At 41.7% G+C, this 12,259-nt stretch overlaps 1 protein-coding gene across 5 annotated transcripts in view; it reads right to left on the bottom strand.

Moving 5' to 3' along the window:
* Window positions 1-210: 210 nt before the first annotated feature.
* Gria1 (glutamate receptor, ionotropic, AMPA 1) overlaps window positions 211-12,259 on the bottom strand; it is a 344,743-nt gene continuing 332,694 nt past the window's right edge. For 2 of the 5 annotated variants that reach the window (XM_013034905.1, XM_013034906.1), the window contains exons 15-16: window positions 9,851-9,985; window positions 436-636 (exon numbers count right to left, since the gene is read on the bottom strand). In XM_013034905.1, the coding sequence (XP_012890359.1) occupies window positions 436-636; window positions 9,851-9,985 (336 nt within the window). Of the gene's footprint in view, window positions 637-9,850; window positions 9,986-12,259 lie in introns of all 5 variants that reach the window. The other 3 variants (XM_013034904.1, XM_013034907.1, XM_013034908.1) reach the window with 3 other exon arrangements.

Raw genomic sequence — 12,259 nt, 5'->3', positions numbered from 1 at the left:
AAAAAAAAAACCGAAAACCAAAAACCAGTCCAGCATGTTCATGAGTGTTCCAACAACTTCCTTTCCAGAGGCGCAGGATTTGCTCGGTGTGAGTGTCTATCTCTCTCATTGAAGCCCAGTGTTATTTATCATCCTTATTTAGCCAACATAAAAGGGTGAAAGAACACACATACACACACACACAAAAAAAAAAAAAAGAAAGAAAAGAAGAAAAGGTAAAAGGAAGGTAAATTTTTTTTTAAATTCGTTAGGAAAAAATCTGTTGGCTCTTCTTGCTTGTGGTTGGTGGTGGGTAGCATTTTCATCTTGTTGGGTTTTTTTTTTGTCTTTTTTTTTTTTTTGGCACTGAAGGATTTCGGATGGGATCAAGGGAGCCTGAGCCTGCTCCCAAAGGGTTTTTATTTTATGTTTTTTTTTTTTCCTGTTCTGCTCCAGTTACAACCCCGTGGCCCCCAGAGGCATCCCTGATGTATGACTCATGCAGGGGATGGACTGCATGGACTTGGGAAAGTCGTGACTGACCACCCGGCCATTCTCTCCGCTGCCACTGCCGCTGGTTCCTGCCCCACTGTTGCGGGGGAGAGTCGATGTCCGTATGGCTTCGTTGATGGATTGCTGTGGGATCAAACAGAAACCCTTTTTCAGAAGGACAGGGGCGTTCTACCCCAGGTCCTTGGTAATGATGGTCAAGGGGAAATAGACTGGACTTCAACTAAAACCCCTAATTCTCCTTTCTATCCAGGTGTTTGGGTTTTCCCCTCCTGTTCTTCTCTAGTATGCCGAAATCCACTTCCACTCGCAAAGCTTGTGTGTGGCTAAATCGGGACAATGCTTATTCCTTCTCTAGGAATAAGTATCTAGGAATATTCTTCCTTTAGTAACTAGGTTTCATGTTTACTAAATAAGCTAGTCTTGGGGGAGTGCACAGATCTTTCTTAATGCTTCTATTCCGTGATTGCTAAAGGTGGATTATTCCTTGGAATGATTGATTTTGATAGAGATTAAATGGACAAGTAGAGAAAAACTAAGAAAAATCTGTATTCTAATTCTGGTTTGGATATCAACCAATCAACACAACGTGGGACTTTTTGCTTATCAAAATTCTTATTTTTAAGCCTTTTAAATCAGTCTATAAAACATTACTAGGTATCTGTAGACCTCTTCTCTCCCTCCTTCCCTCCCTCCTTCCCTTTCTCCCTTCCTCCCTCCCTCCCTTTCTTCCTTACTTCCTCCCTCCTTCCATCTCTTCCTCCCTCTCTTCCTTCCTTTTACCTCCCTTCTTCCTCTCCACTCCCTCATTTCTTAGCATGAGTGACATTATTGCATTGAAATGCTTTGAATTGCTAAAAGAAACAGAGGAAATATTATTGCTAGGTTCAACGAAAAACTTTCTATTTTTCTTTAGAAAAAAATTCCATATTCCCTGTAGCACTACATGTTCAGAAAGTACAAGACTCATCTGTGTAAGACAATATGGAAAATGTAATTGGAAAATGTGCTACAGAAAATAAGGATGCCTTTCTCAGATTATGGTGGGCATGCTGAGGCTTCCCACCACCATACATGACCCACACTTCTACAGAGACATCAACTGGGTGCTACTAGCCTTGTAGTTTCTAAGGGGCTGAAAAGGATTCTGAGAATCAATCTCCCAAATAGGAGAAATTCAGTGGAATATTTAAGACTGTAAGCTAGGTAAAGAATCATATATTATTAGACACAAGGACAGATTCTCTTTAGAGTTCTTTTATAGAAAGAAATTTTATGACATGAAATTCCAGATCTATCTTCCTGACCTCTGACTTCCCATAAAAAAAAACCATCACAGTTGACAAATGTCTATAATCTTAGCTGGGACTCAGGGCGCTGTGATCTGAGTATCAAATTCCAAATCTAGCCCCAGCACACAAAGCTGAGAGACTATCGTCAATTACCCAGCAAAAAGCCAGAAGTAGAGGTGCAGCTTATGTGGTAGAGCACCATCCTTGAGTAAAAAAATCTAAGAAAGAGTGAGGAAATCTGAGTTCAAGTCCTAGAATTGAGGTGGAAAGAAAGAAAATAAAGATATAAAGATGGAAACAGAATTTTTGAGGTGGGGTTTAGTTTTTGTTTGGAAGGAATCAATATAAGGGAAAAGAGATGGCTATGGTGAAAGGTTCCTTTCTTTCTTTTTTTTTGTGTCAGTCATGGGGCTTGAACTCTGGGCCTGAGCGCTGCCCCTCATCTCTTCAACTCAAGGCTAGTGCTCTACCACTTGAGCTACAGCACCACTTCCGGTTTTCTGGTGGTTTATTGGGGATAAGAGTCTTATGGACTTTCCTGACCAGGCTGGCTTTGAACCACAATCCTTAAATCTCAGCCTCCTGAGTAGCTAGGATTACAGGCATGAGCCACTGGAGCCGGGCGAAAGGTTTATTTCTCTAAGATGAATCATATCCATTTTCCAAGACTTATTCTGTCATTTAGTACCCATATGTTATATATTCTCTTGTAATGGCTCTGCTACAGATGTGTTTTATTTATTTGTTCAATTACTTATTTATTTATTTTTTTATTTTTGCCACTCATTGGGCTTGAGTTTGGGGCCTGGGAATTGTTCCTGAGCTTTTGTGCTCAAGGCTAGTGCTCTACCATTTGAGCCACAGCTCCACTTCTGGCTTTTTTTTTTTTTAGGTGGTTAATTGGAATTAAAAGTCTTTTAGTTCGTTTTTCAGCATAACAACTTGAACATCTCATTGTTGCAATGGGTCCACCAGTATCCCTATTTAAATGCTTTGTTTTTTCCCTTCCACTCTGTGTGTGTGTGTGGGAGATGGGAAGGGATAGGAAGGGGAAACAAAGGATGAGGCAACAATGCTTGATAAGAAATGTACTCATTATCTTGCCCATGTAATTGTAATTCCTCTGTACAGTATTTTTACAATAAAAAAAGTCTTTTAGATTTTCTTGCCTGAGCTGGCTTTGAATCATGATCCTTAGATCTCAACCTCCTGTATAGCAGGAATACAGGTGGGAGCCATCAGTGCACAGCAAGTTTTAACATACATACACACGTCTATCTATCTATCTATTATCTATCTATCTATCTATGATTAACTTGTGGGTGGAGGTGGGAGGGAAAAGCTGTGAGAGAGCAAGAGAAGGGGTGACATTGTCCAGAAAGAAATATACTTGTTAGCTGACTTATATAACCATCACCCTTTACAATAACAAATAGGGAGGGATAGATGAGAATGTTGAAAGGGGTGACATTCAACAAGATATTTGGTATTCATAAGCTCTTTTGTCAGATGGTAACTCCTCTGTACAACTACTTAAAGGTCATAATAAAAAGAATAAAATAAATTTTCTGGGCTGGGAAGTGGTAGAGCGCTTGCCTTGCATGTATGAGGCCCAGAGTTCGGTTCCTCAGCACCACTTAAGCAGAAAAAGCTGGAAATGGCGCTGTGGCTCAAGTGGTAGAGCGCTCACCTTGAGCTGAAGAGCTGATGAGGGACAGTGCCCAGGCCCAGAGTTCAGCCCCCACGACTGACCAAAAATAAATAAATAAATAAATAAAGTTTCTTTCATTAAAAAAAAATCCACAAGTCAAATAAATTGACCCCATCTGTCCCTTTGCCCACATTGAGCTTGTCTCCTCCTTAAATCCTGTAAACTTGGTTTATTTACTTTCTCCCTTGGCAGTCCTCCACCAAAAGAGGAAATGTGATTTGGATCTCAGTCTTTTAAGTCAAAAGGCCAAATAAATATAAGCATGAGTCCACATGAGGAAGATGTACACTGAACACATAGTTAATGCTTATTTACTCTCACTGAAAAAGAGAAAAGTTTGGAAAAGAAATCACATTGATCTAAATGGGAAATGTGGAACTTTCTATGGTTTAGCTCAGAATGTCCAGCCTGCATTGATTTTTCTCTGCCACATTCCTTTCATTATTAAGGGAGTTTAACTCAAAAGGACACCCCCCCCCACTCCCATCCTTAAGTTTAAAATTCACACTTTAGACTTTGTTCCTCACATATTCCCACAATGTTGCCTTCAAATTGGAGGAACTTCATGAATTTATCTTGTCAGACAAGATTTCATGGCATAGTCAACAATGGTCTGAGATACTTAGCTGGGTATTAAAACAGAAAACTTTCAAGTCATTGGGTGCTGGTGGCTCAGGCCTGTCATCCTAGCTGCTCAGGAAATTGAGATCTAAGGATGGTGGTTCAAAGCCAGCCTGCGCAGAAAAGTCACCAATGAGTGATCCAAGAGCTGAAAAGCGGAGCTGTAGTTTGAATGGTAGCCTTGAATCAAAAACCTAAGGGACAACACCCAGGCCCTAAGTTCAAGCCCCTCGTGGTAGAACAAAAAAAAATCATCCTCATAAAAAAAAAGAGAGAAATCTACAAGTTATATCACCAGAGCTGGTTTTCTTGGTAGCTGAGGGCTTTTCAGAGGTTTGTACTCTACAGTGCTCATGGGCTCTTAGGAAAAGAGATCAATTGAGCCATATTGACTTGAAACACAGTGCTAAAAAAAATCAGACCAGACACTGATGGCTCATGCCTTGTCATCCTAGCTACTCAGGAGGCTAAGATCTGAGGATCAAGGTTCAAAACCAGCCCTGGCAGGAAAGTCTGTAAGATTCTTTATCCCCAATGAACCACCAGAAAACTGGAAGTGGCGCTATGGCTCAAAGTGGTAGAGCACTAGCCTTGAGCAGAAAAAGAGCTCAGGAACAGCACGTAGGCCTGGAGTTCAATCTCACAACTGACCAAAAAAAAAAAAAAGTAACTCACTAGTTCTTTTCTCTTCTTCTTTTTTTGGGTCCAGTCGTGGGGCCTGAACTCTGGGCCTGGGCACTGTCCCTCAGTTCTTCAGCTCAAGGCTAGCACTCTATCACTTGAGCCACAGCGCCACTTCCAGCTTTTTTTTTCCTGCTTATGTGGTGCTGAGGAATCAAACCCAGAGCCTCATGCATGCAAGGCAAGCACTCTACCACTGAGCCACCTTCCCAACCCCTCACTAGTTCTTAAATTTCTCTGCACACTAGGTGAGTAGGGCACTTTGAGCAAATGCCTGGATATTTGAGTCATAGTCCAATTCCATTGACTTAATTGATCTATTCCATTCACTTTAGAGAAAAGCTGATTGACTGGTGTAAGACAACAATGATCTTCTAACCTAGTGAGAAAGTAGATGACTTTCTATAGGTCTTTCTACTCTCTATACCTAAGTTGTCATTAGCTGATGTGATTCCTGCCCTTGCTTCTGAGAGTCTGGTTCTCTGTCTCTCCTTGACACAGCAGTCATTTGTGTGTGTGTGTGTGTGTGTGTGTGTGTGTATGCATGTGTGTGTGGTCCTGGAGCTTGAACTCAGGGACTGGGTACTGTCCCTGAGCATTTTGCTCAAGAGTAGCCCTCTACCACTTGACCTAAAGCTCTACAATTGGCTTTTTTTGTGGTTAATTGGAAACAAGAGGCTCACAGACTTTCCTACCCGGGCTGACTTTGAACCATGATCCTCAGATCTCAGCCTCCTGGGTAGCTAGGATTACAGGTGTAAGCCATTGGCTCTCAGCTTACAGCAGTCCTTCTTAAAGTGCATACTAGCCATGGTGCCTGTTCTTGCTTTGTTTGAAACTGGGAGAAAAGGGCAAGTGGAAGGCACAACTTCAAAGCCTTCCCCAATCTGGCTCTTCAGAGATTCATTTTGCCAACAGGGATTCCAACCTAACCATTTGGTCTCTTGTTTGACTAATAAAATCCTACATAGTCTCTGCATGTCATAGAATAGCCTAGTAAAAGAACTCCCCTTGGTAATGACCTCATCCAGGCATGCCTGCAAAGAATTCTCAGTGACCATCTACCATAGAAGATGCTTCCCCTTGTGTTAGCAAGTCACTCAACTGCTCGTTAATTACAGGGAAATGTGCAAAACCTCCATTGTCACTGCATAAGCCTGTCCCATGTAATTTTGCAAGGTCAATGGCTCTCCTAGGGATGGGAAAGGTGGGAACTTATTTCCACTTGGGAACAAGATGATGAATAATGAAAGATTCTGCTGGTCCTTAGTTCTGGACTGAGAGTCCTGTGTATTTTTCCTTGGCAGCAGAAAAGGGTGGGGATATCAAATGCTATTTTATTCAGAATGTGCCTTAAGGCCATATATATATATATATATATGCCCTTATATATAATATATAATAATAATAATATATATTATTTTGCCAGTCCTCTGGCTTGAACTGAGCAGGGCTTGGGCCTGAGCTTCTTTTGCTTAAGGCTAGGGCTCTACCACTTGAGTCACAGCACCACTTCCAGCTTTTTTGTTTGTTTGTTTGCTTGTTTATGTGGTACTGAGGAATCGAAACAAGGGCTTCATGCATGCTAGGCAAGCACTATACCATTAAGCCATATTCCCAGCCCAAGGTTATATATTTTTGCTACTATCTGAAAATTTAAATTATACTCCAACTGGGTGTTGGTGGTGCTTGTAATCTTAGCTGTAATCTCAGGATTGTGGTTCAAAGTCAGCCCAGGTAGAAAAGTCCATAACACTTGAAAAAGAAAACTCTAGTTAACTAACAAAAAGCAAGAAGCAGAGCTGTGGCATAAGGGGTAAGAACAACAGCCTTAAGCAAAAAAAAAAAAAAAAGGAAACACACACACACACATACACATATCCTAGTTGTCATGTGGTTAGTTTAGAGCAGGAACAATATTTAGGGCTTGGGCTTTGTAAAAGCCATGTTGAATGGCTAATTGACCTGATAGAAAAAGCTTCTTCAACTTCTAAAGTTTCACCTGCAATCTTTCAAGATGGTTGTGTTACATGGTCAATGAATATGTACTGAAAACACTTGGAACTGAAATTGAAGACTACTTAAAAGATACCTTGCCTTCTTTTTTTTTCTTCTTTTATTTGTGCTGATAATGGAGCTTGAACTCCCTGCCTATGTGCTGTCCCTTGGCTTTTCCTTTTTCTTTTTCTTTTTTTTTGGTAGGTCATGGGGCTTGAACTCTGGGCTTGGGCGCTGTCCCTCAGCTCTTCAGCTCAAGGCAAGCACTCTACCACTTGAACCACAGCACCACTTCCAGTTTTCTAGTGGTTTATTGGAGATAAGAGTCTCAGGGACTTTCCTGCTCGGGCTGGCTTTCAACTGTGATCCTCAGCTCTCAGCCTCCTCGGTAACTAGGATTACAGGTGTGAGCCACTGGCACCCGGCTCCCTTACTTTTTCATTCAAGGCCAGTGCTCTATCATTCGAGCTATTTTTTTTTTCTGGTTAATGAGAGTCTCCTGGACTTTCCTGTTGCTCCAGCTGGCTTTGAACAGTGATCCTCAGATCTCAGCTTCCTGAGCCTTTTCTTTCCTTCCCTTTCCTTCTTTTCTGTATGTACACTTGTCTTCTTGCCACGTCTTCTTCCATGAAGTGTAGAAAAAGGCTTTTTAAGCACTGTTGAGATGTAAGGAGCCCTAAACTAATTTAGGGTCTCAAGTCCTTAGGAGTTGGTCAGATACAATGATGAAGGAAAGAAACAAGAGGAACAGTCTAGCCTAAAGCTCTTGTCTCAATCGGTCTGCATGTCCATGGAAGGTTATGGACTGCCCTTCTGAAAAAAATAAGCTAATTACTTTGGGAAAAGGCAGAAGCACAGAGAGTAATAAAGCCAACTGCCATACTGGAAAGTCTGATTAGCAAGTGATGTGCATTCTTCTTCGTTCATCTGGAGAAGAGAGGAGTGGAGAAATGAAGGAGACATTTCAGGCTTGGGGATTTTAGAGGGAGTAAGCAAAGAAGGCTTTGTTTGTGTCCAGGAATCCTTGTTATGGTTAGCCAAACTCGTTGGAAGTCTACATTAAATCCAGAATCTAATCCAATGTCTTTGTTGTGATCTGCTTTCAATTTTTTTTTTTTTTTTGCCAGTTCTGGGGCTTGAACTCAAGGCCTGGGTACTGTCCCTGAGCTTCTTTTGTTCAAGGCTAGCACTCTACCATTTGAGCCACAGTTCCACTTCTGGCTTTTTCTATTTATGTGGTTCTAAGGAATCAAACTCAGGGCTTCATGCATGTTAGGCAAGCACTCTATTACTAAGCCACAGTCTCAGCCCTGCCTTTTTATTTCTAAGACTTGGAGGTGGGTGATCTAGGCAAAGATAGGACCAAAGTATTCTTAGGTCTTCTAGTCAAATCACCTATATGTGCCTTGATTGTTACTTGTTGGTTTATCTTAGAGAAGTCTCCTTTTATTATTGTTATTGTTATTATTTTGTTAGTCACGGGACTTGAACTCAGGACCTGGGTGCTGTCCTTCAACTCTTTTGCTCAAGGCTAGCACTCTACCACTTTGACCCACAGCTCTGCTTTTGGTTTTCTGGTGGTTAGTTGAAGAGTCTCACAGACTTTCCTGCCTGGGCTAGCTTCGTACCATGATCCTGACATCTCAGCCTCCTGCGTAGCTAGTATGTCAGGTATGAGCCACTGGTGCCCAGCTCCTGTGAATAACTTTTTTGTGTCCTTTCTTTGCTGAAGTTCCAAGATGCTACAAGGTCACAGCCTACATTCCCATGATGCTTTGCTCACAGTGGTCACTTGATCAACTTCCTTAAACACTACCTTACTGAAGCAAAATGATCAAGTGTGAGAGACTTTCATAGTCATTTAGTCCTCCATTTCCTTCAGAAGCTCAAATGTGTATATTTGCTAAGATTTATTTATTCTCTACTTGTATACCTTCAGGTATACATAACTTGTGGGATTCTTTATCCCATCTTTCGGTTGCTATGTGAGAAAAATGGATTTTATGTACTATATTAACACTGAATTCCTTTCTTTCTTTCTTTCTTTCTTTCTTTCTTTCTTTCTTTCTTTCTTTCTTTCTTTCTTTCTTTCTTTCTTTCTTTCTTTCTTTCTCTCTCCTTCCTTCTTTTCCTTCTTTTGGTGGTGGTAATGGTATTTGAACTCAGGGCCTTACTCTTGGCCACCAGTAGAGATCTCCAGCCCTTTTTGTTTTAGTTATTTGTATGATAAATATCATCCCTCCCCTGCCCCTCCAAATGGACTCAGACTGGCATTCTCCTACCCATAAAGCTGGGATTACAGGGATGAGCAACCACCCTATTTTTCGATTGCTTTTTGCCATTAGTTTTGTTGTATATTGTGGAACTACATAAAACTGTTTTCTTTCCCACTTGGAATGTTTCCCTAAGTTTCCCGACAGCTCTTACATTCTTCCTCATCATTCCCTCTTTTGTGCTGTGCTCACCTCTCTTAGATGTGATTTGGGATTGTCTACCTTATCTAGCTACCACCTTCCTTTCCTTCAGGATCTAGTTTGCAGTTGTCTAGATCACAAAGTAGTAGCAAAGACCAAATTCACCAAGTATAGGAAGATCCATGCAGAGTAGAGAGTAGCAAGACCTTCCATTTAATCCTGACATTTCCCCCCTCCCCCATTTAAGAGTAAATAGGCTTTCCCACATCTGGGGTGTGACACTTCTATTAAGACCACTGCAGAATCATTAGATTTTCTAGTAATCACTCTGGTCTCCTTGTGCTAGACTGTCCACTCAAACCTTTAATTTTATGACCCATCTATGCCTGATGTAGTTGTTATTTCGGGGGGGGGGTGCCTACATTTGCCTGGTGGATTCCATCTTCTTTCTATGATCATCTCTGGCCTATGTTCCTGTCACTTTTGAATGGTATCCTGTTTGTTCTTGGTCCTGGGCTAACCTCAAGCCCACCCTATCCCTCTCTAATCCTTTCTAGTCAAGAAATTTTCCTAAAATTCAGCTTGCATCCTAGATTGAGGGGAGGGGGAGGGATGAGGGGGAAGGACTAGGAAGATGATGACACCTTCATTCGTTTGGATTCACTACGGGATTTGTAGCAGAACTCAATTAAGGCAACCAGCATGGCTAGTCCCAGTCCTCCGATCAGGATGTAGAATACGCCTGCCACATTGCTGAGGCTCAGAGCACTTGTCTTGTCCTAAAAGGAGGAGGGAAAGGGGTGGGAGGGAAGAGGAAAAGTGAGTCAAGTAGCCAAAGATCATCCAAGCCACAGCATATGTACACACAATCACTCAATCCCATCCCCTCCTTAGCATACATAGCAATTCCATTGGCTGAGTATTCAACTCTTCCCCAGAGGGGATACAATGTAGATTACACATAAACTTTCCAACCATCCCTGTTGTGTTGAATTGATATGTTACTTCTCCTTTAATACCTTTTGCCTAGGGTGAGAGATAGCACAGTAAATCTGGGGGGTGGGGGTACATTCTATAAGAGGTGAACTCTGGAGAATACCCTGTTCTTTTTTGAAGACAACACCCCTTCTTTATTTTTTCCCTCACTCCTTGTCTGCCCCCATCTCTTAGTTGCTTGGCAACAAATTGACCTTACTCATGGCTCATGGCTCTGAGCTTTTTTATTTTTTGACTTTCAGAGTTGGTACTTAAAAAAAATGAACTGCCTCTTAGATGTGCCTTTGATTTCAACTTAATAAGACAGTGATTGTCCATATAAGAAAGACTAAGGGATGTATACTTTTAACCTCTGCTCTGAGTCCTTATTGGGGGTGGAGGAGGGGAGGTGGGCAAGAGGGGAGAGGGGCTGAAACTGGAGGTTTGCCATAGTAGAATGCCACTGAGATAGAAAATGGGCCTATTAAATTCTAATAATTGTGCTTAATTGTGCCTTTTTTCCCATTTGTTAGAGGTACTTGCTACAAGAACATCAGTAGGTAGATCAGAGTGGCGGAATTTAGATATCTCTGTTACTGATGGACAAAAAACCAAAAATGATATCGTGGTGTCTCTGGTACAGTGTGCTGAATTCCTAACTGTCTGGGACCAAATACTCAGGTTCAGTAAAAGGACATTACCCCTGAGTTCAGTCATGGCCAAAGGGTTCAAAAGTGGGCAAGTGAGGGACAATACTCCCCCCACCCAATATACCCAGACCCAAGTAGTGAGTGGGATAAGGCACTTAAATTCATGGCAGATCCAAAAACAAACAAACAAAACAATCTTTAAATCTTGGCAGCATAGTCATCTCTAGTTGCCATGGTAGCTTTCCACACTTTTGTTTATATTGTCCATGCAGGAACAAAGGTTTCATTCAATTAAAATAAAATGCATGTCGCAGTGGGCTGATTGTGTGTGGTTTTATACCTCTCTGTGGGGGGACGGAGGCAGAGAACCACACAGGAGGTGGCTGTAAACTTTAGAAACTTCTCTGACACTTACTTATTAGACTCTGAGTGTTTGGAAGGGATTTTCCTGGGGTGGGGTGGGGTCAAGAGGCAAGGGGTAGACGAATGAAGAGCGGAAGAGGGGGTGCCTGCAGTCAAGGAAAAGAATGAGGGAAGAAGTGGGGAAGGGAGGGATGGGTGAGAACGTTCAAAGGGGTGACATGGATCAAGTTATGTGGTACTCAAACCACTTTGTTAGATGGCAACTCCTTTAGACAACTACTTAAAGATTTTTTTTTAATGGAAAAAAAAAAAGAAGGGAATATCTTATCCATCACTTCAGGAGCCTTTGCCCTGTGACTGCTTGGTGCATTGTATAGGATTTCAGCAGGGGCTGTATTTAGGGCCTGCACCTAGCAAGTAGCCCAGAGCACTTTCCCACCCCAGAAGCAGCCTTTGGCCAGCAGAGACAGTGTTATCTAAAGCATATCACACCTCCAGTGGCTTTCTGCATCCGGTTCTCCTTAGCTAAGCCTCGCCTAGCTTTGGGAACAGTGGTGATGATTATTCAAAAGTTGCAAAGGGGTGAACGTGGCTCCTGCTCTGAGATAATTTGTCTGTTAAAAGTGCAAAAATAAATTTAACCCTTGGTGTGTTTCCGTGCATACCCTACCACATTAAGAAAAAATGAGAGAAGAGTATTAAAATATGAAAGAGAGTATTAAAAAGAGTATTAAAATGAGTGAGAGTATTAAAAAGTGGGGTGCAGAGGGAAGGCATTAAGATGTGTGGTATTCAGGAACTGCTTTGTTAGATGACAACTACTTGTAATTTTTTTAAAAAGCGTTGAATAAGCACATGAATTTCTACTTCACATGATTTGTCCAGAACCTTTAACATGGATGGGTCTCTATTTGTTGTTCAGAAAGTGTGGGTCCTGCACAGAAATTTCTAGAAAACTCTTTGGTTTGGACAAGGGCAGGGATGGGGTGAGATGGAGTGGTATTTTCCTGTATCATCAGCTCACATCACATCTTAGCAAAAAGTGATCTTGGCTGTCAGTGATGC

This window comes from Dipodomys ordii, unplaced genomic scaffold, assembly GCF_000151885.1.
Source record: "Dipodomys ordii isolate 6190 unplaced genomic scaffold, Dord_2.0 Scaffold200, whole genome shotgun sequence".
Taxonomy (NCBI): Eukaryota; Metazoa; Chordata; class Mammalia; order Rodentia; family Heteromyidae; genus Dipodomys; species Dipodomys ordii.
This window is presented reverse-complemented; position numbering and strand designations above follow the sequence as displayed.